Raw genomic sequence first — 25,050 nt, forward strand, 5'->3', positions numbered from 1 at the left:
ACAGTTTATCAGTTCACTGTTCTTCCCTTTGGCCTCAGCATCAGTCCCTGGGCTTTTACTCAGATTATGGATTGCACCAGCTCCCTGTTCTGGCCACCATCATCTACAACAATGGCAGCATACCTGGACGACATCTTCCAGAAACACATGGTAAATTCTATCCTACTCCAAGGCAGGAACAATCATCTTTCTCTTTTAGGTCATCTAGGCTTTTTAGTGAACAGGGAAGGTCAGCCTTCTGTCCATCCCAGAACTTTGTCCTTCTGGATACGGAGTTTTTAAACAACCGGAATCTGTTGCAGCTTCCTCTTGCTCATGTTACCAGAATCTTGTAATACATCGAGTCTGTCCTCTGTCTCCAACCCAGGTCTTCTGACCATGACAATCCCACTGGAGAAGCCACAAGTGGAAATAACAGCAGGTACCGATGCCAGTGTGCATTGTGGTGGTGCCCACCTGTTGCTGATCTTCACTACCATCAGCAACAAGTGGGAGCTAGGGGAATGACCTCTACACATCAGCATCCTAGAAATGAAGGCTGTCATTAATGCCTTTCACTTCTGACAAGATCAACTCTGTGGCAGAAATGGTCCTCATTAGGTTTGACAATTCTCTGCTGACGACCTGTCTCCTCAAATCACCTGACCTGTGTGTTCTGACTTGGCAGTTTCTATGTTGTTGCAACAATCTCCATATCAACATACAAACACATTCCTGGCAGACAAAGTGTCTTGGCTGTGACTCTATCCTGAAGAGGTCAAGTCCTTCACATGGAATGGTCTCTGTATCAATCAGTCTTCACTCAGATTTGTGCACTTTGGGAGCATATGATGATCGACCTCTTTGCGACAAGGTGGAATCACAAGCTATTCAACATCATGTCTCCAGTTCCAGACCCAAAAGCTTGGGCTTTGAATGCACTATCAGTCACTATGGAGGGGTTTTGGGCATTTGCCTCCCCTCCCACAGTTCTGAGACTGACATAATCCAAAGTTATGGGGGCAGAATGGCAAGATGATCCTGATTGTCCCTCTTAGATGGGACAAGTCCAGGGTCACCAATCTACTCATTCTAGAGATAGATATACCCAGGAAGATTTCTCCCAGCCCAAACTGGACACATCCCAGCATCATGGAAGACATGACTTTGGATGGGATATAGATCTATTGAATCTTCTAGACAATTCTGGTCCCAATCAACCAATATCCCTTTTTTGGTTTGACTAATGGAACCAATCCTGGGTGTTAACATGGCTCGATTTGAAGCCATTCAAGTCTCAAGTCCACACTTCACTAAAGCCACTATCATACAAATAAGGTTTTCTGATAGATTCAGCTTCCACATGCAGAGTAATTTAGCTGCAATCCCTTTCTGTCAGCCTGAACACTCTTCAGTTCAGATCGGAGGGTTCGGTGGTTCTCATGACATAATCAGGCTTTGTATCCCAAAATAGGTTACCATCTGTCAGTAATTGAAGAGTCAACACTCACTTTCCCACTTCCATAAACAGGTCAAGAACAGCAGCCATGCAAGATCCTGTTTACACTTCTAAGCACTGCTTGAAGTGCACAGAGACAAGTTGTGGCATGCACAAATGTATCTTCCTTCAGTTGTGAGCCAGAACACGGGATATCATCCTTCAAGTTCTTTCTTCATGGTTGAAATTGGTCTTACATTTTAGTGTACTCTGATGTCTCACCAGATCAAAGTTGCCTTATGAAGATTACTGCTCAGAAATTTCAAGCAATCTGTGCGAACCTCAAGTTCAAACACTGGTAGGTCCAGTGTAGGCAGCACAGATGGCCACCAGACCCATATAGATCAATCAACACAGCATGTTAGCTTTGTTGGATTCACCGAAATGTTTTAGGTAAGAAAATTTGAATAATCGACTTCGTAACCATATGTTAGGGTCACAGGTCAAGTGACCTCAGGCTGTGTTGCTAATGTAATTAGGAGAATTGGTTATTGTTCACATGGGGGAATTAAGCTGTTCTTTACTTAAAGGATACCCAAGGAAGAGGTCAGATGCTCAGCATCCCTGCCTCCTATTACTTATTCTCCTAATGTAATGTGATTGGGGAATGTATTTGAAGGAGAAAGCAAATTATGTTTCTGCAAGAATACTAACCAATCACATTACTTAAAAACCCTCCCAACCACCCCACCATGTGAGCGTCCTCATTAGCATCTCACTCAGCTAAAAACTAGTGATACCTGGTAGTGCCAAGGGGAGTAAATGGGCAAGAGTTATTACTCTTTGCCTATTGATATAGACAGGGAGAGATGATTTTTTATATTTTTAAGTAGAGCTGGATTCATGAGGTAGCAGGCTAATATTCCTAACATTATGTGATTGGGTAAGTATTCTTGGAGAAACATAATTTACTCAAAAATTTGCTTTCTAGTTTGTGATATGCTGTCTTTTCTCTTCTTTCTTTTGTGATTCATGATTCAGGAGCAAAAAATAGTATGGCGGCAACCATTTGAATCAGAGAAGCGGTGTGTATAGGTTGGTGTTGTTGTGAGTTGTGACTTTGGGTTGTTATCCTGCAAAAACTATTGAAAAACAACAAAAATGTTTCCTTTATCTATTTAATCCCCTACCCCATCCACACAATACAGATGGTCAGTGCCATGCTGTTAGTCTTTCATGTTGATTGATCGATTTTATATTGTTTTTAAATGTTTGTTTATCTTTATGCTGTTATTCTGATTTGTTTTATAAATTTGTGATATATAACTCTTTTTGTGTGAAAACTCCCTTCATTTTTCTTGGTCCTTACCCACTCCCCTCATTTGATTCATTGAACATTTCAAGTAACACAATTCTAAAAACTTTCCACAATGTGTCTTTACTCTATTTGGTATTCTACAGGCTCTAACAATAAAGTCATTAATCTTAAACATGAATAGAATGCATAAGGAACATTTGAAAAGTTAAACATTTACACCACTTTGAATTTGATTGGAACTAAATTAGAGTTAAAAATCAGTTTAAACATGAGTTATTATAAGCAGATCTCTTCCAAGAAGTGTGACGTTTAACCCTTCTTGTTGCTAGCGATTATTCGACCAAACAAATGTTATTCTTAAGCATTAAATGCTAAAACTATGAATGACTGCCCAATACACTGCATGTTCATGAGGGCTGCCATCTTGAAAATATTTACTTCTGTTTAGCGCATGGACAGCCCAACAACAGAAATCAATCCAAGTCTAAACACTTTATGCAAAACTTGAAAGGTCATGATGAATGGACATACAGACAAGGATTATACTATCTGCCATTACAACTGTCATAGTTAGACAAAAGAAATGCAAGTTTTTGTTTTTATGATCCTTTTTCAAGTAATGAAGAAAGCTGCACTTGCATATTACTCTATTGGGCTTTCAAAAATTAATCACATTTGAAATGCTTGCATGCATGTATTGAAGAAGACTTATAAATTTATATACAATTAAGTGTAATGTTGTTCCATATTTGTATGTAATTTTCACAACAAAAATAGATTTATGTACAATTATTTTTCCTAGACACTTGGCATCCTTGGATTATGCATGCTTATTGAGCAGCTCAAACCTCCAGACAATAATTATCTGAACAATGCTGCCAGTCATCAGGAATGGTTGCGAAAAATTTGTAACTATCGCCCTGTTATAGAGAAAGGACTTGATCTTTACTCCTTAGCCAGTGGAACTCGAGTGGATGAAGCTGTTTTACAAGGAAAGTACGTACATTTATCTTGGTTTATTTTATTTTTTTAGACTGACACTACTTGGGTGCAAGTTCACAATTCTTGCATTAAATATGATAAAAACAGACACAATACAAATTTAATTTCATCCTGGACTAGTTGTTGATGAACCAGAATAGTTTGGTTTGTTGTCACTTACTTGAACGTTTTTTGTGTAAAACAGTGCTACTTGTTTTTACCAGGTATATGGGTTGGAAACATTTGTCTAAGGAAGTTGCATAAGGGAGATAAGATATTTCTTCTTCAGATACAAAAGACCCAATCATAATTTGTTAAGAGTACATCCAGTGTCTCACAAATCTAATCTCCCAGGCTAGAAAAGATGTTCACATCTTTAAGATTGTTTAGCAGCTGAAAGTGCAAGGTTATCTATTTTCTGCAAGGAATGTCAGACAAGGGTTATCTTCCCTAAATTAGTGGGATTGGCACTAAAATCCCATCGCTAGTCAGCTAATTCTTCACCTTATTACAAGAAGTTTCATTAATACTTTCTAGTTTGTGTCTTTTTACCAGTTTGAGTGATTCTTCAGAGTTTTAATGCCACAGGGCAATATACTTCTATTTTACTAAATTTCATTCTGTCATCATCATATGTGAATGTTTTGCAATTATCTAACTTTGTTGTACAATAAGCAAGTCAGTGCCATCTTAACTGCTTACTTTATGGAGTATAGGAATTATAGTTCATCTCAGATCTTAGTACATAACCTTTTATAGGGAACCTGACCATAAAGAGGAGTTTGCCTAGGAGCAGAATCTTTGCATATTAATGGGGTGTATTGCATCTGAGTGATTGAACTTATCTCTCTGGAGGTCATGTTTCTGATAAAAGTTTGACTAAATTTGGAATCTATGCTTCCATCATCAAGATCTTGGAAGACTTAAATAGTGAGCAAGTTCTATGTATATTAATGTGTTGATGTTGTATATTAATGTTTTAAATTCCAGAAGTGTAAATTAAATTACTTTTGTTTCATCTCCAGACTGTAACAGGTCATAGTTAGTGTGTCTGAAAATGAAGATCTAGTATAAATTACCAAACATAATGTCCAAAAATCCAATCTAATCCAGCTAATGGCCAGCATATTAGAGCAAAAACTGTCAAATTTAGCACTTGTAAGCAGTCACATGATGGTTATATATATCTCATGAATGTTTGTTGATTTCTAAATTCAATACATTGGCATTTGTTCCAATGTGCCATTAAAATAGTTTTAAGCCAAATCAAAGAGGTTAGCAATCGAATTATTCATACTATATACGTGTGATAGAGCAAAGTAAAGTTTGCTTAGGATACATCGGGAGATTTGCAAAATTGGATCTGGAGTATTTATTCCAAAAGAGGGGGAATTTTCTCTGGGAATATCCAATTTTTCATCGTAACACATCTTTGACTTTCTTATCCCAGAGAGGACCACAAACTTGGGTCACTATGTGAGTAGCTTTCATCCATTTGTATGTAAACTTTTTTGTTATCTCCAAAAAAAGAGAACATTATTTTTACTTGATCTGAAAAATAATCTGCTACCCTAAATGGTAGATTATATTTGCCTTTAAAGTTGGCAAACAGTGTCTTGGCACATATATCTTTATCCACAATTGATGCAGATTCCATGAACATGGATTTTAGTGATGGAATATTTGTTGTTGTTTTTAAAATGCCTTATTATGCTGCAAGATGCATAATGTCATTCTTGCTGCCATGGCAGATTTTAAAGTCAGCATTACAGGAAGGGCAGAAAGCTTAATCATGTCCTTTGAACCTGATTCCAACCACTGAAATTATCATTTCCATTCATCATTGAACTTTATGTGATATTTCATTTGCTTAGGTTTTGGGATGTTAGCATTGTGAGATAATGCATGCTTAGAGATGTTAACCAACTTTAAAAACTGTAGCCAAACTGACCCTGTTTTAGCTGTTGTGAGCTTTTTGAAACTCCAGCCATAATCAATTAATCTCTTTAAACCTGTCAGAATTATGTCTAATCACAGGTAGTATAATCTATGCTGACAGACTTCAAACACTGAAGCCAACTGATCATGCTGACAGAATAAAATGGATGTTAATTGTTTTATGATGCTATAGGGTATATGCTGCATGGGTCTTACTAAACACTCCAAGACAACCCAAGAACACCTTAAGACTTTACAGAATACCTACTTTAAATCTCAAATACAACAAACAAACAAACAAAAATTGTGAATATTTACTAATTTGTTGTGTAACAGGAAAAGTAGTGATCTCAAGAGATGCCAAGGGAAATAACTCCCATTTTGACAAAGAGTGTTTGGGTACAGTAACATGAACATTTATCAACATTTATCAATAAATAGCAATACCACAACACCAGGAGGAGGCGAAAAAATTTAATGCATCAAATAAGTCATATGGTATATAAAGTTAATAGCATATCTCAAAAACAATTTAAATATTCATGTATTTGTAAGAGTTTAGTGTTTATTGGTCCTCTCATTAACGGGCCTTCTTTGCTGACCTGGTTTTGTGCAGTTCCTTTGGCCTTATTAATTACGATGTATTTTCCATCTTGTGATTTTATGTACTATGATTTTCTTATATGCTTAATGTTATTGAGGAAGTTTGCGAAAATCTGCCTTTTGTTTTTCAGATTTGCACCTCCAGATACTGTCATATATGTGGTAAATGTGTTCTTGTTTTGTTAATTGATAATTCCTGCTGTCATGAAGAGCTCTTCTTTAATCCATGAAATGAAGCTGTGTCACACTGATAAGTTTATGTATTAGATCTTGTGCATGTTTTGGTTTCCAATCAACAGAGAGTTTAAGAATTTTATTGATGAACTATGCATTGTTATGAGTCCTATTCACGTGTTCTGTATTTCTGTGGCTAGACTCGAAAACATATTTCTGTAGTCGTAGTTTCAAGTTGTTTCGATAGTACGGTGCAAATGTTGGATGCTGTTCATTGATGAGTGTTTCTGGATGTTCTGATCGACTTTCAAAATCTATTGTGGTATTTGTCTGTGATGTCACCGGTACCAAATATTTGGCCACTATTATATCACATTCACCCTTTTCTACCCCAATTTTATTTTGATTGTAATGCCTGACATTATCCTTCCGATGTTTAGTGCAAAGATAGCGTGTAGCAAAGTGGAATACATTACCTTAGTGATGCCCTTCTCTTCATCACTTCCAAATTCCATCATTTCAGGCACTTGTACTTCCACAGACTCAACATCTGTATCTAGCTCATTAGCAATATGATCCAGAAAGCTCTTGTAAATTCTGTAAGAAGCGTCTAACTACTCATAATGCCTGAATGTAAACCACTTTTAATCGAGAGTAGTAGCGGCCGCAAACATCTGTTTATACCAGAACTATGTTCAGTACCCATAACTCTTTAAGCCCATTCCTACCCTTATTCATATATAATTAGTATATGCCAACATATGCTGTTGTTTTAAGTTGGTGCAGATGTGAAGTTCTAATATATTTCTGACAAATTCTAAGGCAATAGGTGACAAAATAATCCAGTTGTTGTTTTATTTCCGAGTAATATACTGATTTTCTTAGCTCTAAGTAAAATACCCTACTAAGTTTTAGGTTCATTAAATAATAGTCATTAAATACATCTGATGTTAAGTGGGCCTTATTATTGTTCTTTTTATATTAAATTTGTGGACCACAAGAATTTAAAAGTTCTAAGACAACATCTCAAAGGCTTTTGGATGCTCCTTTTAAAAATGATTGCTGTCCACCACCACCACACCACCCGACCCCCCCAAGGGCCCATTGTCCCAGTCAGGTATAATATTGATATGGTGGTGGAAACTTTTTGGAAGCTGTGGGCTACTACATTGTTATTCAATCTGTTATTGTATTAATTGGCAAAATCTATTACAACCTAGAAGTCTACTAATTAAAGTGTACACAAAATGGTAATTTTATTCTTTAACATGTGAATATTAGAGTATACAAATGAATATTTATCCAATATTAATGCTTGATTAATGGAAAGAACACACATTATGTACTTATTATATATTAGTGTGTATAACTGATGTGATATCATTAGATAAGCTTTCAGTGGTACATAAGGGAAGTAAAGTGCCTTGCTGTTTAATGTGGAAATTGTTTTTAAAATATTATAAAATTAAAGAGATTTGAGGCATAAGAGTTATTTTCCATAGATTATTGGAAATGGGGCCATCAATCAGTTATGTCAGTCTTTGATAGCATTAATGTCCATGCGTGTGTCACATTTTTTCCACTTCTTGACGCATTTTTTAGAGCTTTGGTGCGATTATATGTAATATTGGGGTGTTCATGGCGAGTCTTGGGGTGTTTAGTGAGACCGCATGCTGCATTATGCATAATGTCATTCTTGCCACCATAGCAGATTTTAAAATCACCTTTATTCGAAGGTGAGAATGCATATTTATGTCCATTGAACTTGATTTCAACCACTGAAATTCAGTTTGAATCCATCATTGCATTTCATGTGATATTTTGGTTAGAGTGGCATTTTAGCAGTAGGGGATAACACACACTTGGACATCACAACAAACTTAAAGCATCAAAGAGGAACCAATCTTCTTTTATACTGATTGAGCTTTTTAGTAATCCAACTGTAATCCATTAATCTCTTTAATCATTTTGGAATTCACTGCTATACATATTATAATCCATGTCAACAAACTTGCAATGAATCTGAATCCAATCAACTTTGCCAAAAGAATCATAAAGGTGTCAATTGTTTTATGCTGTTTGAAATTTAGCAACTAAATTGTCGTGTCCTGCTCAAGCCAGTTCAGTCACATGATATCAGGCAGTATTACCATAAATTGCCATTAGATCCAGAATCCAACACAATCTGTTTACTGTGCTACATTTCCATGACTGGCGCCAGTCCAGTATACCTATATGCCTTCAACCATGTGTACACCTCATCTAGAAACTTGTGCTCTGCTTCCAACACTCACTGTTCCTACTGTTAAAATGAAGTCATACAGACAGCTTTCTTTTGTGTACCAGCTATGTCAAATGAATTGCCCACAGATATTAGTCAAAATGACACTTTGATCTCATTCAAGAGTGCTCTTAAAACTCACTTTTTTTTACTACAAGAGGAGACTAAAAGACTTAATAATGTTTACTTCTTTGACTATTGTTAGCATGTTTTTGTTCTTGTAATTTCCTGGTGTTTGTTTTGTAATCTTATTGTATATGGTTTTATGTGCAAATGCTAAGCAAGTCCTGTAATAACTACAAATTGCCAGTAAAGAAACAAGTTGTTGAAAAATGTTCAGAATGTTGTTAGATATACTAGTTTATAAAAAAGATGTGAAAGCAATTACCTAAACAAAAAGACAGACAGTCCTTTGATCACTACTGAGAAATTTGATACCAGAAAGATTCAAATAAATAGTATAAATATACATTCTATTGCCATGGGAAAATGGATTCAAAAGATAGTGATTGTTACTGCCATTTATTTGTGCCCAAATATTATTGACAATGCCAGCTAGAATAGCGTGCAGTAAATTGTAGTCATTGAAACCAGTTTAGTTAGTTTAGAAGTCACATAAGTATACATGAAGTACGCATGTTCTGTGATTTCATTCACGCTCTTCTTGTTTTTTTTGTTGTCGTCTTTACTTTTTGAAGTTTATTAGAGCTTTTTTTTTTAAATGTTATTATAAGTTTTATTCAAAATTATTTTCCAAAATATCAAGAAGAATGATCCACAGATTACCCAATGGCAAAAACTTAGGCGTTGTCTGCAGTTTGTGATTTTCACAAGAAATTAAGCTGACCCAACAACCAGATGTTATTGTGATACAAGTACCTTTTCATATGCATGATTATCTGTAGACCATTAATCAAAGTTATGATATCAAAAAACGTTAAGTCCTCCACAGTTATCAAAATGACAGCAGTCTTATATCAGTGTAGATATTTATATGCTGACTTCTTTATATATTTGTCTTTGACTAAAAGATAATTTAACATTTTAACCCTTAAGTTGTTTGAATATTGGTTGATTATGATTGACTTATTGCAGATGAGTCAGACATTGTCATCATCCATTTCTTTAAATTTGTTACCAGCATTAAAAAGAAACAGGTTCCTTGCATCTTATCACATATTGTTGTCAAGGGATGGATTGTCTAGGATGTGTGCATCAGAAGATTTGCATCAGATTTGATTTTCATCTTTTTCACATAAGTATTATTTATTTATGGCCCCTCTTTGATTTAGAAGTTTAGCTCAGGACACCTTGGACCATGATTGCTTCAGTTGTAACATATTAGTATAGTCCTTGTGCCTCAGTCATAGTTTCATTGCATGGATGATTTCCTTGCATTTACAGACAAATGTGGACAAGGGTAACAGTGGTGAAGCTGTTCATTGAACATGTGGTGACATCAGAAAAGGAAGCTGAGAAACATGGACCTAAACACATCATGCCTCTCTGGGTGGTGAGTAATACCATTCATGAAAACTCTTAATAACTATAATTTACTAAATGTTATTGGCTTGTTAGCCCATCACCCGTAATATTGTGAAGGGATATACCATTTTGTCTGCTCATGTTTTAATTTGTTCATAAGACCCTCTTTTAAAATACTTATGAAAAATTGATATATGGATACATATCAGGAAATGGATATGGGCCATACCAAACTTATTCACCATGACCTAATTTACATGATTGAGCATCTTTTGTATTTTTAACTGTTTCCTTGTTACACTCTGATTATCTTGGACTCTGCTTCACCTTTTCTTATGCAAATTGGCTTGTAGATCTCAGTAACTAAACCAGACCATACAAGGTCAGTGTGATGTAAGGTTTTAGCGACTTTTGTATTTGAGGCTACTTTTTCATTACACCCACAATATCTTTGACCCTACTTTGTTTACACATACTTGCATTTTTTCAGTTTGTTACTCTAAGTGTCTTGGACCCTGTTTCATCAACTTTGTATGTGGATGCCTCAGAAGGAGGGTTATTCATTTGTACCAAAACTAGGTCACATGCTTTAGTATCTTTTGTATTTTCAGCACTATGTTCATTATGGCCTTATATCTTTTACCATTTTTCACCTCCTTTCACGATAATTGGTATGTGAATGCATCTCAAGGAAAGTAAATTGACCAAACCAAAAGTAGGTCACTTTCAAATAATTTTCAGGCTTGAATCACACTATATACCAGTCTGTATATTGTAGGCTGTTACAAAGGTTTTCCTGTTGGCAGGTCATTTGTTTTTAAAGTGAACACCTTGCTGGGGGAGGAGGATAAATACATAAGATTTTTCTCGATTTATTGAACTTATTGCCCGATGAAAATTCTTTTCATCTTTACCTGAAATGTTGATAGGAAAGGCATTATGGGATTACTTTTGAATGAATCTGAACACATCTGTTTCTGACATATTTTCATTTAAGTGGATGCCTAGGTGTATAAAAAACAATGTTTGCAATTGGCTATTTCACCCATGCATGTGTGGAAGGATGAAAAAAAATTGGCTTCTTTTTTTTTTTTCATCTCTTCTTTTGTATTTGGACCATAGTTTTCATGTCCTGGCCTCATTTCTTTTTACTCTAAATCTCAAACTTGTGCTACATTTTGTAAAAGTTTATCAGTCTATGTGCAGTTTAGACCCATATGTTTTTGATCTAATGCCAACAAGTCTCAGACCCAGCCACAAACTCCATTTCTGAAACAAGTAATTTTCAGCCTTTAATAAGTCAGGTCTCAAAAAAAAAAATTTCCAGTTTATTTTTTTAAATGAGTAGAAAGTCTAAATTATTTGGTATTATTTTAGAATTACATTTTTCTGCTTTTCTGTAATACCACCCACTTTGGTGTATATTAAATAATGTTGACAAGCTTGGAAGTAAGGTAATATCACATGACATGTAAACATGGCATGCAGGGATAATGAGTTAACAAAATTGTATTCTTTTATTTTTCAATGTCGTTTTGCAGGACGTTTAAATACATTGGAAAAATTAATTGGAACCTTACATAAATCAGTTAACACAAGTAATTTCTTAATTTACTTTTACAGTCATAACATATGTATAACTCACAATCTTGAAGGTATAAAACACTGTACTGTTTTTCTAGCAACATTGTCATATTGTCTCACTAAAGTATACATGGATGTCACTTTTTGGGCTCAGTGACAAGGGCTGAAGCAGCAGCTACATAATGATTGTATCTTATAGACTGGTTTTTTGAAATTGGATGGTTTGGACCTGTACAGCTTTCAAAACAATCTTGCATATAATTGACCAATCAGCTGCTTTTTCAGAGATGGGTTTGCCTTCAGTCAAAGGGACAGTGACACGGCTGAAATATTTCTCCTTTTATACCCCAGCAGCCCTGTCTTTGAAGTTTTGTGTTGATATATTTACAAGAATGATACAGTTGCATAAATCAAAGTAGCACTGGTTGCAGGAAAAACATCTTGTTACAGAAACCATTTCTTTACTTTTATGAATTTTGTTAATTTCAGATGCTTGGGGACACTACAGACTTGAAGCAAGTGCATTCCATTGAAAATATGGAGAAATTCCTCAAAATGTGCAATAGAACTGCCATTAAGGATCTTTTAGGGTAAACTGGATGCTTTTGATACACATATCTGAATGATATCAGAAGTAATGGTACCTAAGTAAACTGATTAAATGGAATCCGAAGTCATAGGTCATGTGATGCCAAACTAACATTTATACTATCTGCTTTGAAGATCTGGCCATAAAAAGTGTTCCTTCCATATATTATCATAAATGAATATGCATGTCTTTACATTTGAAAATTTATTTTAGGCAGAATGAAAGGCTTATTTTATCATCTCGTGTGAATTGGTTAGCATACCTTTTCTTCAGAAATACCAAACATTTGTTGAACCTGCCTTGATCAATTAAGCATGTTGTTGTGATCACTTTGGCAACCAAGTGATTGTCTATCTGTCTGTATTACTAATTTGTCCATATGTCCTTCCACTCCCTTGGTTAACTTCATTGTTAAAGTGTTTTTGAGATCTTTTATAACTAAATAAATGCCCCCATTATCAAGGCTTAGAGGTGGGCTTGACTTTCATGGCATTCATTGAAATGTCATCCATTTCATTAATCCAGAGTTTTTGGAATGTTGCTTGAATGTATGATTGGACTATATACATACCAATAAATTAATGACATAAAGTTCATAATATCCGTAGAGTGCCCCCTAAGGGCTTTGTTTTGCTGCAGGCCTATTATGTGATTTTAGGTAGAACAGATTTGAAGTCAGGCATGATAAACTTGCAAATCAATTGATAATGGCACATGGATGGCAACAGCATGTGGTTTACACTTGGAGAATCAGTTCCAACAAGAGATTCCTGTTTTTGATAGGTCAGTTGCACAATTTTAGGTCTAACAGATTTGAAGTTGGGCAAAATGTTGTTACAGATCAACTGATAATGGCAGTATTGCAGCATGTGCTTTAAACTCTACTTGGTCAACTTTCTTGTTAGTCACAGGCAGGCTGTTCCAGTTGCATGTGGCATACCAACCATTGTGTTGGACTGTGTTCAACTAGTATGCATTTTAAAGGACATTTATGTGTTGGAAATCACCCCAGCTTATTTACATACAGTCTTTTCTTCCCCCCAAGAGAAACCGACCCTCACCCCACCTATAGTTTCTTTAATATTTTTTGTGCACAGTTTTTCATTAGTAAAACTATAAAACAATTTCTTGCCATTTTGGGGGACAAGGGGATAACACTCTTTAATGGCATCCTGTTAGATCTACTGTGGTTCAGTAAGGCATGGGGATTAGAAATGCGGAAAAAATGTGTGACCATCACCTAGGACACATCACCTTCGTCACCCAGGGGTGGGCCACATAAAATATGAAGCTTATTATTCACCCTGCAGGTTCTTTCTTTTAAACTATGAAACTCGTTAATGATAAATAGTACTCAAATGTATGATGTGGACTCATTTTCCTGCAATGTCTTTCTTTTAAACTATGAAACTCATCAATGATAAATAGTACTCAAATGTACGATGTGGACTCAATTTCCTGCAGTGTCTTTCTTTTAAACTATGAATCTGGTTAATGATAAATAGTACTCAAATGTATGATGTGGACTCAATTTCCTGCAGTGTCTTTCTTTTAAACTATGAAACTCTTTAAGGATAAATAGTACTCAAATGTATGATGTGGACTCAATTTCCTGCAGTGTCTTTCTTTTAAACTATGAAACTCGTTAATGATAAATAGTACTCAAATGCATGATGTGGACTCAATTTCCTGCAATGTCTTTCTTTTAAACTATGAAACCGGTTTATGACAATTAATACAATGTGGACTAACTTCCCTGCAGCAAGGCATGTAGCACATGTCTGGTTTGCTGGTTTGATCATTTTACATCCAGGAATCTTATGCATGACAGTGAAATTGGTTTACACTGGTGGAAATAAGTAGATAGATCAGGTATGTGCAACTTCTTCCAGGGCACAAAACCATGCCCTTTGATGTAAATATTAAGTGGATAAAACCAGGTCATAAATGAATGAGATAGATGTTGTTTTTTATTTAAGGAAAGAAAAAAATTAAAAGCACATGTGATTCCATTCAGTAAGTGTTTTCATGACTAATGGATTGACCTATATGTTGGATAAATATATTTGACTAAATGTCTCCAGAATATTGTTACAACATGATTAAAACTGCCAATTTAGGTGAAGAGACATTTGACCAAGTCAGTTTGACTCTCAGATGTTCTTATCATAAGATTAGTCTTGCAATACATGTTTTATGTTTTTTTATATATTAAATAAACTGTTTTTTTATTAGTTATATTTTTCTATGAAATTTTTTATATTGTAATAAATGTAAACCTTATTGATCATATTTTATGCTTCAGGGAAGAGCAGAAGTGTTGCCATTGTGAAGACAAAATAGAGGGCACTCCAGTTGTACTACCATGTAAGGATGCAATATGCATCAGATGTTTCCGTGAGATAGAGGCTTTAGGCACTAAGAAATGTCCAAAGTGCTCAAGAAACATCCCTGATAAATTTAATCCAGAAACAACAGGAAAGGAAAGGTCTGTTATGCCGATGCATTTGTTATATTCTATAAAGGCTTTTCTCGGTTTCAGGGTTGTTATATTCTATAAAGGCTTTTCTCGGTTTCAGGGTTATTATATTCTATAAAGGCTTTTCTCAGTTTCAGGGTTGTTATATTCTATGAAGGCTTTTCTCGGTTTCAGGGTTATTATATTCTATAAAGGCTTTTCTCAGTTTCAGGGTTGTTATATTCTATAAAGGCTTTTCTCAGTTTCAGGGTTGTTAAATTCTATAAAGGCTTTTTTCAGTTTCAGGGTTATTATATTCTATAAAGGCTTTTCTCAGTTTCAGGGTTGTTATATTCTATAAAGGCTTTTCTCAGTTTCAGGGTTATTATATTCTATAAAGGCTTTTCTTAGTTTCAGGGTTATTATATTCTATAAAGGCTTTTCTCAGTTTCAGGGTTGTTATATTCTATAAAGGCTTTTCTCGGTTTCAGGGTTATTATATTCTATAAAGGCTTTTCTCAGTTTCAGGGTTGTTATATTCTATAAAGGCTTTTCTCAGTTTCAGGGTGTTTTAATAAAAGTGATCAAGTATGTCAAGCTGATATGCTGCTTTAAATTTCCCCATTATGTCTTTTTTATAGTGACTCTTGATAATAATCTGTTTTCCTTTGAAAATATGATGGGTCTGAGTAGGAAATAGCTATGTGATCTTTAATAATTTTTATACCCTTGCCAGAATGGTTGTCAGGCCATAAAGTATTTTGCTATTTGCCCATTCATTTATTCATTTGTTTCTTTATTTGATCATTTGTTTGCTTGTTTACTAATTTTTTATATTTTCACCATGTCATCCATATCTTGGACCTTCTTTTTTTTAACCTTATCAAACTTTCCCCTACAATGATGAGTTTATTTCAAGGCATTAACAAGCTCGCTCAAACTTCACACATGCAAGCCCACAACTTCATTATATAGAACATTGAAGCTGGAATAGGAATGATTACATAGCCATGCTGAGCTAGCAGCAAGCTTAAAATCATTGATGGCATGCTTCCAATGAGCTTTTACCAAGCTCGCTGAAACTTTGCAGCAAGTTTGGAATGAATATTCAAGCTAGCAGTGAGTATACAAGCTAGCAGTGAGTATGCAAGCTAGCAGTGAGTATACAAGCTAGCAATGAGTATTCAAGCTAGAAATGAACATTCAAGCTAGCAGTGAGCATACAAGCTAGCAGTGAGTATTCAGGCTAGCAGTGAGCTCATGATGTGCTGTCAGCCAGATAGTAGGAAGCTCACTAAAACTTTGCACATGTGGGCTCATGGCAAGCATACAAAAATTGAATAAGCAAATAACTTAAATCTTCACAGCCAATAAAAAAGGTTTGTCAGTGCATGATAGTTTTGTATTCCACAACGGTGCTCAAGTTTTGATATCTCTATCATATTGTTCCAATTCCAGAAATGGGTGAAGTCGACACCTTTTTGATAAACCAACAATCTGTAGAAAAGTAATTATAACTTTAACTGCCAAAAATGGAAAATGAGACTTAATTTTATTCTGTTTTCTAGGACTACTCCTAATGACTAGTGATGCCACACTCTCCGCACAGTGCTCCTTTAGCCGATAACATATAGAAAAGTAATAATAACTGTAGTAAATGGGAAATGAAACTTCATTTCCATTTTATAGGACAATGATAAGATGGCGAGATTTCACTAAAATCATGACTAAATCTTTCACTTAAATCATGGTGAGATTTCACCAAAATTTCACTAAAATTTGACCAAAACTTTCACTGAAATTTTTGTGAGATCTCACTAAAATTTTGACCAAAACTTTAACTGAAATTTCATTGAATCAGCACTGAACTTTGACTGAAATAGTGAAACTTCTGAGTTACTATAGACTATTTTACTATTTTGTGAGAGATACAGTAGTTGCAGACTGGACTTTTGAATACAAGTTGACGCTGTTGTCATTGCTTAAAGTTGAATGAGCCCTCAACCTACTGTCAGCCATGACAAACATTTATTGTGGTATATTTATACTGATTCACCAAATAATTATAACACAAGTAGAATATTTTGCTAATATAAACAATAATTGTTAATATCACTCAAAGTTAATCACTATTTATATCATACACTTAGCAACACAATACTTTCTTCATTGGACGTATCTAAATCATACCTTGGTATATTTTCAGAGCCATTTGAAATGAGAACCTTCCCAATTTTAAAACATCAAGATACGAGGTTAAAATAATACAAACCAAAACAAACAGCCTTAAAACCCACCTTAATCGTATATGATCATGATTATATTCTCTTGTTATTTTTTTGTAAAAACAAAATGGCAATATAGTATTTTTGATCTTTTTTGCAAACGTAAATCTTCTTAGTAAAACTTTTATGTATGATAATTTAAGGATTTTCTGAAAAATACAAAGTGCTTTGTATGAAAAAATGTGACACATTTAAATAATTATTATTTGGATAACTGGATTGTGTACAAAAAATTAAAGGGTACCAAAAAAATACATGAAAAAAGGGACTATAAGGATGGTTGCAGAAAGGGACTGAACAGAATGTTATTTGAAAACTGCATTGGAGAAGAAGAAAAACAGTCCATATCAAGGAAAATTGGATTCAGGTCGGGAGAAAAGTGGAATTATACTTTTAAACAGAAAACAGTCTTGTTGTCTGAGGGCAGTTAAATCCAGTTTGATTTATAAAAAAGGAAACATAAAATTTAATATGGAAAGAAGTTATTGTTTCAAAATTAACAATAAAATTAGAGCTATCAGAAATGGGAAATACAAGTTTTTGCTGAAAATCGTTCATAATATATAAGAAGCAAAAAATACATTATATTAAAATGAAATGAATGTTTTTTTTATATCAATGAAGTACTGTTGCTCAATGATATTTTTTCAATGAAACTTCAGTGAAATCTCAATCACAAAATCTCAGTGATATTTTCAGAAAGTTTTGGCAAAATCTCAGTCAGATTTCACCCTGATTTGGTGAAATACCATTATTTGGGTGATATAAGGACATTTAAGTGAACTTCAGTGAATTTCACTGAAATTTCACTGAAAATTCTGTCACATTTTCACTAGGGATAATATATTTTATTCTATGTACATGATGGTAGTTAAAATGAATTTTGATATTGATTTGGCTGGTTGACATATTGCTGTACTTTCTACATTCTGCTTTTTATTTCACAAATAAATTCACTCTTGTTTGTTAAAATTGGTTTTATGAACATTGCAAAACTTTGTTCATGTGTGAATAAAATATTGGCATATGAACTCTTATTAAATTGTTGGTTTTTATAAACAAAATGCCACCAAACTTTTAATCAGTCAGAACATTTTGCTATTGTGAGGGGGTCCTGAGTAGCCAAGTGGTCTAAAGCACTCACCATTATGGATCACTGCCATCTCACCTCTGTCTGTGTGGGTTCGAGTCTCAGGTTCAGTCAGTGTGGGTATGTGAGAGAGCTTGCCAGTAGCTTTTTGTGGGTTGGTGGTTCTTCCAGGGTTTCCCCGGGTTCTTCCCCCACCATTAATACTGGCCACCATGTATAGCCTATTGAGTGCTGAAAAATGGCATTAAACCATACAACAACAACAACAACTAATGTGAGATATTAATATTCACATTGCATAGTTAAGGTTATTGATTGATCAGTTTTTTTGTGGATTATAAATTCATTAATACTCATTAGGTACCAACAAATACATGCATTTACACAGTATAAATTGTCAAAAACTTGCAAATATATTACAACATCCACAGTACTCCTGCATAATTCCCTAGGATTAATATACCAATGCAATAAAATGTGAAAATGAAATGATAGACAAGGATTTTCATCGCCTTTCCAAACTTATAAAGATTATTGATTTGATATGCAAATTAATGATTCTATTGACAAAAAAATGTTACATTATGTAGCAAATTTCTCACCGTCACAATATATCCAGTTTTCTAGATGAATATTTATCTGCAGGGTTTGCTTGCAAGATCATGGATGTTGTCAAATTTCTTACATGATCTTCTACAAGCTTGCTGCAAGCTCCTACCTAGTCTGTAAGCTACAATTAAGATTGTAACAAGCTTAGCGTGAACTTGCCAGCTATCACATGCTCACGTAATCTTAATTTAGGATTGCATTTTTATAAGGATTTGTATATGGATACATTTCATGAAGGGCAACTTAACCCTTTGCCTCATGTAAGCATTTTTGGACACCTCTACTCATTTCTTATGGAAGCACTATTGGATGCCTCCATCTAATTTGCATACATGCATGTTTGGATGCCTCTGCACCATCTGCATGGAATTGTGTTTCGATGCCCTCAGTAAACATAATTTTGAGCTGGGGAATTTTAGTGTCATCTTTGGAAGAAAGAAAATTCGATTAGAAATTACAGGCATTGAGGTAAATGACCATTACATCACATCATGAGGTTGCTATTTAAGTTGTAGTCATAATTTGTTATTAAAAGTAACTGGGTCAGATTCTCCAATCTACAAAATAGAGGCCACATATTTCATTTAGCACTTTGTTGAGTTTGGGTGAGATTATAATTGTAGCTATGATGGCTTCAATAAGTCAAATATTGGCCCCAATCTTGATGTAGACAACATTTAATTTTTGATAATGATTTAGCGATACCAAAGTAGTACTCGTGACCTATTTTAATACTTGAGAAACTCCTGCAGTTTTCATTCTATACAACTTCCATATATTGCACCCAGTGTCACCTACACTAATCAAAATTATATCTAGACCTGTAGCTGTCCTGACCTGAAGTTTATCTAATTCACTGAAGATGAATTCTAGACTTGTTTTGGGCATTTTGAAGTACTTTTCTTTTTCAAAGTTTTGAGGAAATATTGTCATTTATTTTGTCACCTGATATCTTTTACAAGCTGTGTTTATGCATCTCTGGAACAGCAATTCATTTATGTAAATAATAGGTAACTGTGACTTACTTTGCTCACTTGGCTGTATGGCTAAGTGAGCTTATAGTATGGTTCTTCATCTGTTTTCCTTTCACAATTGTTATTTACTTCTACTTCTCGAAAATTGTTGCACATAGTTTTACCAAATTGGATGGAAAGCATCCAGGCAAGAAAGCCCTTCAAATTTATTCAAATGACGTCAACATAGCCATCATTAAGAAATACAGAAAAACCTTTAAACAAAGTCTCAAAAACACTTAACAGCATTTGACCAAATTTGATGGATAGCATCGTGGCATGAAGGTTTTTTAAATTTGTCAAGATGATGATGAGCCACCATTAAATATGGCTGCCATTACTAAAACAAAACTTGAAATGACTAATCCAAAAATACCATTCAACAGAATTTGACAGCATTCTGGCATATATGGATTTCAGTTTTAAATAAATGGTACTGATCCACCATTGGATTTGGACTTCAGTACTAAAAAGATAATTGTGTTTATACTATAAAGGTGGGCCAATGAATAGTTTCTAAGTTATGAACTAATTATAGTCTCATCAGGGCAGGGACTGTCCCAGGGGCCAATGCTGGTTGCAACATAATGATGGCCTTTTTATGCCAAGAAAAGTGTATTTTATATTGTTTGCATGTTTTGGGTCTACAAAAAGTAATTACTTTCATCTGTCCAAAAACAGACAAAAATATTTCATTCAGTATCCAGAAGCAAACAAAAAACCAAGTCATGGCAACTAAATTATGCAGGAGAAAACGTATACTGTAATGAATTAAAACTGACACTGTTTTATATATTTCATCCATTTTATTTTAGTCCACAAGAAAATGAAAGCTAATTTACAAAATAACTTCAAACAGGAAGCAAAAGAATCTGCCATGTGTATATGTAAAAGGAAGACAAGTGACACAAACTTTAATACACATTGTAGCAACAGACATCATATAAGCTATCATAACCTGTCTTAGCTTACATTACAAAGAAAGGTACTTTGGCAGGGGAATTCATCTTTTGAGACGCACATTGTTATTTTTAAAATAATTCTTTTAGGTTTTAATCTAAATATGAGGAATAACTTAATTAAGTTTGCTTCCATACCATATACCATCACCAAAATTTATAAATGGCTTTCAAAGCTATTTACTTGGGGTCAAAAGATGCAAGGTTTAAAGCCACTGTGAATCAAATAGGAGATTGCTTCTTCATGGTAACTTCAGTTCTAGACAGCATATATGACAGAGTTTTATGGGTAACTTTTTTTTATTAGTTAGGAGGGTTAAAAGGTTATTGGTCAGAATCAAAGTGATATAAAGTAGAAACATAGTTTAAGTTTACTTCATGAACACATACCTTCACTAAAATGTATGGATGAATTGCACTTGGAGTAAGAGTTGCTGTGAGCTAATTTTAACACAAATTTCCTTATAGGAAGTTTAGTCCAAAACCACATTTCCTTGACCAGTCTCTTTAGATGGCTGGTACTTGGGACAAGAAGGAAGCCTTTCAGTTTAAAGGTTAGAAGTCAGAGGTCAAGGTGTAGCATTGTTATGTTGCTAGGTTGCTAGGTTGATTAATACTATTTTATCATCAGTATTTCTATCAAACAGTTGGCAGTTGGCAGCTTTTCAGTTTCAATCCTCTTACCTTTCAGGAAAGGAGTTCAAAAGTTCAAGGAATATCAGAGTAGATGTAACAGTTTCTTTATGGATGTTGTGTCCCAGCTGTGTTTTGTTGACAACACTGCTCCATCAGACCAAGTGGTTGATAAGTTGCTAGGATACATCACCATGACAACAACACCTGGGAAACAAGGAACAATGGAAACTCGACATCTGACAAAGGAACTGACCATTTTTAATGACTGTGTAGATCCAAATCCAGTTTTCAGATCATTCCTACTGCAGTTACTGCTGAGAACAAGGTCAGAATGTGAATTTTATTTTCCTTAAAATTTACAGTGAATATTTTTGGGTGTTGATAATAAGTGACCTCTGAGAAACAGGAGAATGGTGTACCTGGAAAAAAATTCAAACTAACAATGGGGTTATCATTAACTTTTGTTTGCTGTAGCATTCCTTATTGAGTACAGAACCCAGAAAACCAAAACTGGATTTTTAGACTTGTGCTTTGATATCACTTTTACCGTTGCGTTTTGTGACCATATAGGCCTAATATGTTCATGACAAAGAAAGATAAAACAACCTGAATTCTTTTAAGATTCATTTTACAGTACAGTACATAAAGTATACACCTAATTGAATAGATTTTTACCCCCACACTTAAAAAAAATAACATCAGGGATATTGTGATACCTGTTCTTTCTTTCTGTCTGAAATAATATCTCATCTGTAACTGCTTGGTGAAAATTCACAAAATATTTTTGCTACTTTGTCCTTCTAATGGTCATATATCAGATTGGGTCATCCATACCTACTGCACCAAGGGAAAAGGTCAAAGGTAAAAGTTACAAAAATATAATTTTGTGTGCCAATTTTATATTTTCTGACCAGATTTGATTTATGCAGCCATAGCTGAAAGACACATGTTGTCATTATGACATCTGGTTTCATTGTCAGGATGAAAGTGCAGTGATATTAATTATGCACTGAAAATATGGGGATTTTTGATAGTGCACTATTTCTGGTCAACAGTCATTTTCTGCAATGCTTGGTCTTCAGCATATGAATGTACAAATACTACAGTTGTATGGATAAATAAATTTCTTTGATAAATGAAGATTTCAGAAAATTCACATGATAGCAGTTGTCATGTAATCATTCATCTGAAATGGAGAGAAACATTTTTGAGTACCTCGTCAGCATTAACACATTAACCCCTGGAGCTTTTGGTCATTTTCGCCTGAAAATCGAGTAGGAAACACATTTGAAAGCTATTTCTGAATAGACTCGAAAACACCAAATCTCCAGTCATCTTTCAATAACATACTGCCTATTTGTGTTAGAAACATCGTTTATCATTGGCTATTTGACTTGCACATGAGCAGAAGGGTAAAAGTTGGAGTTCTTTTTTATTTTTTTCTTCTTTTTTTTTTAATGCTAAAGGGAGCCATTATTTTTATATGGAGACCACTCTTTGTTCCAAATGCCCATCTTATCCTACTTTTTGCAAAGGCTCATCTGTCTGTTTGCAGTTCATACTGGTTTGTCTTAGATCTGAGACCAAAAAGTCTAAAATCTGGACACAAAATCGGATTCCAACCATGGGCAAATCTTGGATTTAAAAAAGTCGGGTCCAAAAAATGAGGTTTTTCTATCTATATTTTTGTAGTGCTACTAGATATTCCAGATTATTTGGTATCATTGTAGAGCTACATCTGTCTACCTTTCTATAATACCATCCACTTTAGTGTATCATGCATGACCATGACACTACAGAGCTCGGCAGTAGGCTACTACCTCCTACCCCATTAAGTCGTTGCTAGGGGTTAATGTGTTAAAGTGCTCACTTTCATTACGCAATATGGCTTAATATTTTTAGAATTATTATGACCTTCATAATAATATGGATCAAAGAATTCAGCTCCAGATGAAAATTTCCTGACCTCTTCATAATAGCCCAGCAACTGCATTGGATTGGTTTGACATTTTCAGTGAAGCCAAGGCAGTTGGAAAAAGTGCCTTACCCAGAACATATTACTGTAGCTAACCTGAGTATATCCATTAGTGAGAAATAGTAAGGCTGACCATTACCATGAGGCCATCATGGTTCCTTCTGCAAGTATAAAAGTGACTGGACCAATCAGGAACTCTTGCTGACATTTTCATCAGTCTCTAATAGATGCAATATAAAATATCTGTAATGTTTTTTCTATGCAGACTAACTAAAAATAATATAATATCACTGTGAAATTCAATGTGTCAGTTCATAAGTAAATGTAGTTCAGATACAAAAAAGGACTAGGATGCCTGTGTTGTTGGTGCCACAGCTGTATGTTCTATTTCTTTCAGAAATGTGAAAGACCTTGATACTTGTAAAATAGCGATCCATAAACCCATTTTGACACTCAGTCAGATTCTTGCAGATGGCTTTTACAACTTTTATTCCATGATTAAGCCCTCTGTAAGCCTTGTCTTCATCATTATGGCCAAAACAGATTTTGTACTAAAGGCAGTAACCAATTACTATATCATATCACATCCAGACTTTCTTTCTTATTGTTATTAGCTTAGATGGCATATGCTGATTGATTTAATATTAGCCTTTGTATATCATCATTTGTTAACCACCTGGTTCTCATGTGTCCTTTACCTTTGCTTGACGTTTGCTTTAGTCATATCTGTCAGTGGTCTTACATTAAGACGCCTTTCATTCTGTTTCACCTTGGGGCTTAGTGTTTTCATTAGTGGAAGAGGGGACATACTGCTTCCACTTTCCCTTTTGCCATGATGTCATTGACTCCTGAAAGCATTGTTTCCAAGAAAAGGATCATGTGACCAATGCATCTTTTGGTTGGCAGTTGTACCACTCCCTTGAAAATGGAGAGACTTGTACAGGCTTTAATTTAATCAGGTATTGTTAAGATCCTACCTTCTATTCCATCCCCATATTGTTGTTCTGCGTTGGCATCAGCACCCATCTGCTCAAAAGAGAGACTCCTATTGCATCAGGCAGAGAAATTTAGAGGTGTGGCATCACATGTGAGAGCATGACTTGGTCCACAAAGATCATTAAACTCCCCATTATATATGGTTAGTGGGGTGTACAACCAGAAATCATCACCTGGTAATGAACTAGTTTGGCCATCTGCCACATCACTCAACTTGGACATCTCTGATTGTTTGCTACTCACTATCATTACCAAATTTATTATCATTATCAGTTAATTAAATATAGAGCCAGTGCGTTCATGTGGGTATGTGAGAATGCTTGCCACCTGGGTTTTCCCAGGTTCTTCCACCAGTTATACTGGCTGCCTTGTATAGCCTATTGTATGCTGAAAATAGCATTAAACCACCCCTGCCAACAACAAGAAGCTCATCAGTAGGTGGTGTAAATATATTTTCATCAGAGTCTGAAGTCTCAAACCTTCTTCACTTTGAATATAAAGCCATTGTTTTCTTAATATTGTTGCACCTGCCAATGGTAGACTTAATAGAATACCATACAGTATGACTACACCCCAACCCCTGCATGTCTTTGTATTACTAAATTGATGAAAGTGCACAAAGTAATGATACAAACCATTGAAAACCTCAAAACTAATGA

The 25,050-nt window shown here is 34.8% G+C and overlaps 1 protein-coding gene across 2 annotated transcripts in view; it reads left to right on the forward strand.

Moving 5' to 3' along the window:
• Positions 1-25,050, forward strand: part of LOC149786032 (E3 ubiquitin-protein ligase rnf213-alpha-like) — a 354,737-nt gene that overhangs the window by 244,380 nt on the left and 85,307 nt on the right. For both annotated transcript variants that reach the window (XM_089976319.1, XM_089976318.1), the window contains exons 64-68: positions 3,538-3,731; positions 10,117-10,225; positions 12,271-12,371; positions 14,676-14,858; positions 21,476-21,745. In XM_089976319.1, the coding sequence (XP_089832445.1) occupies positions 3,538-3,731; positions 10,117-10,225; positions 12,271-12,371; positions 14,676-14,858; positions 21,476-21,745 (857 nt within the window). The remainder of the gene's footprint in view (positions 1-3,537; positions 3,732-10,116; positions 10,226-12,270; positions 12,372-14,675; positions 14,859-21,475; positions 21,746-25,050) is intronic.

This window comes from Sinohyriopsis cumingii, chromosome 12 (genome assembly GCF_028554795.1).
Source record: "Sinohyriopsis cumingii isolate HCF-2022 chromosome 12, ASM2855479v2, whole genome shotgun sequence".
Taxonomy (NCBI): Eukaryota; Metazoa; Mollusca; class Bivalvia; order Unionida; family Unionidae; genus Sinohyriopsis; species Sinohyriopsis cumingii.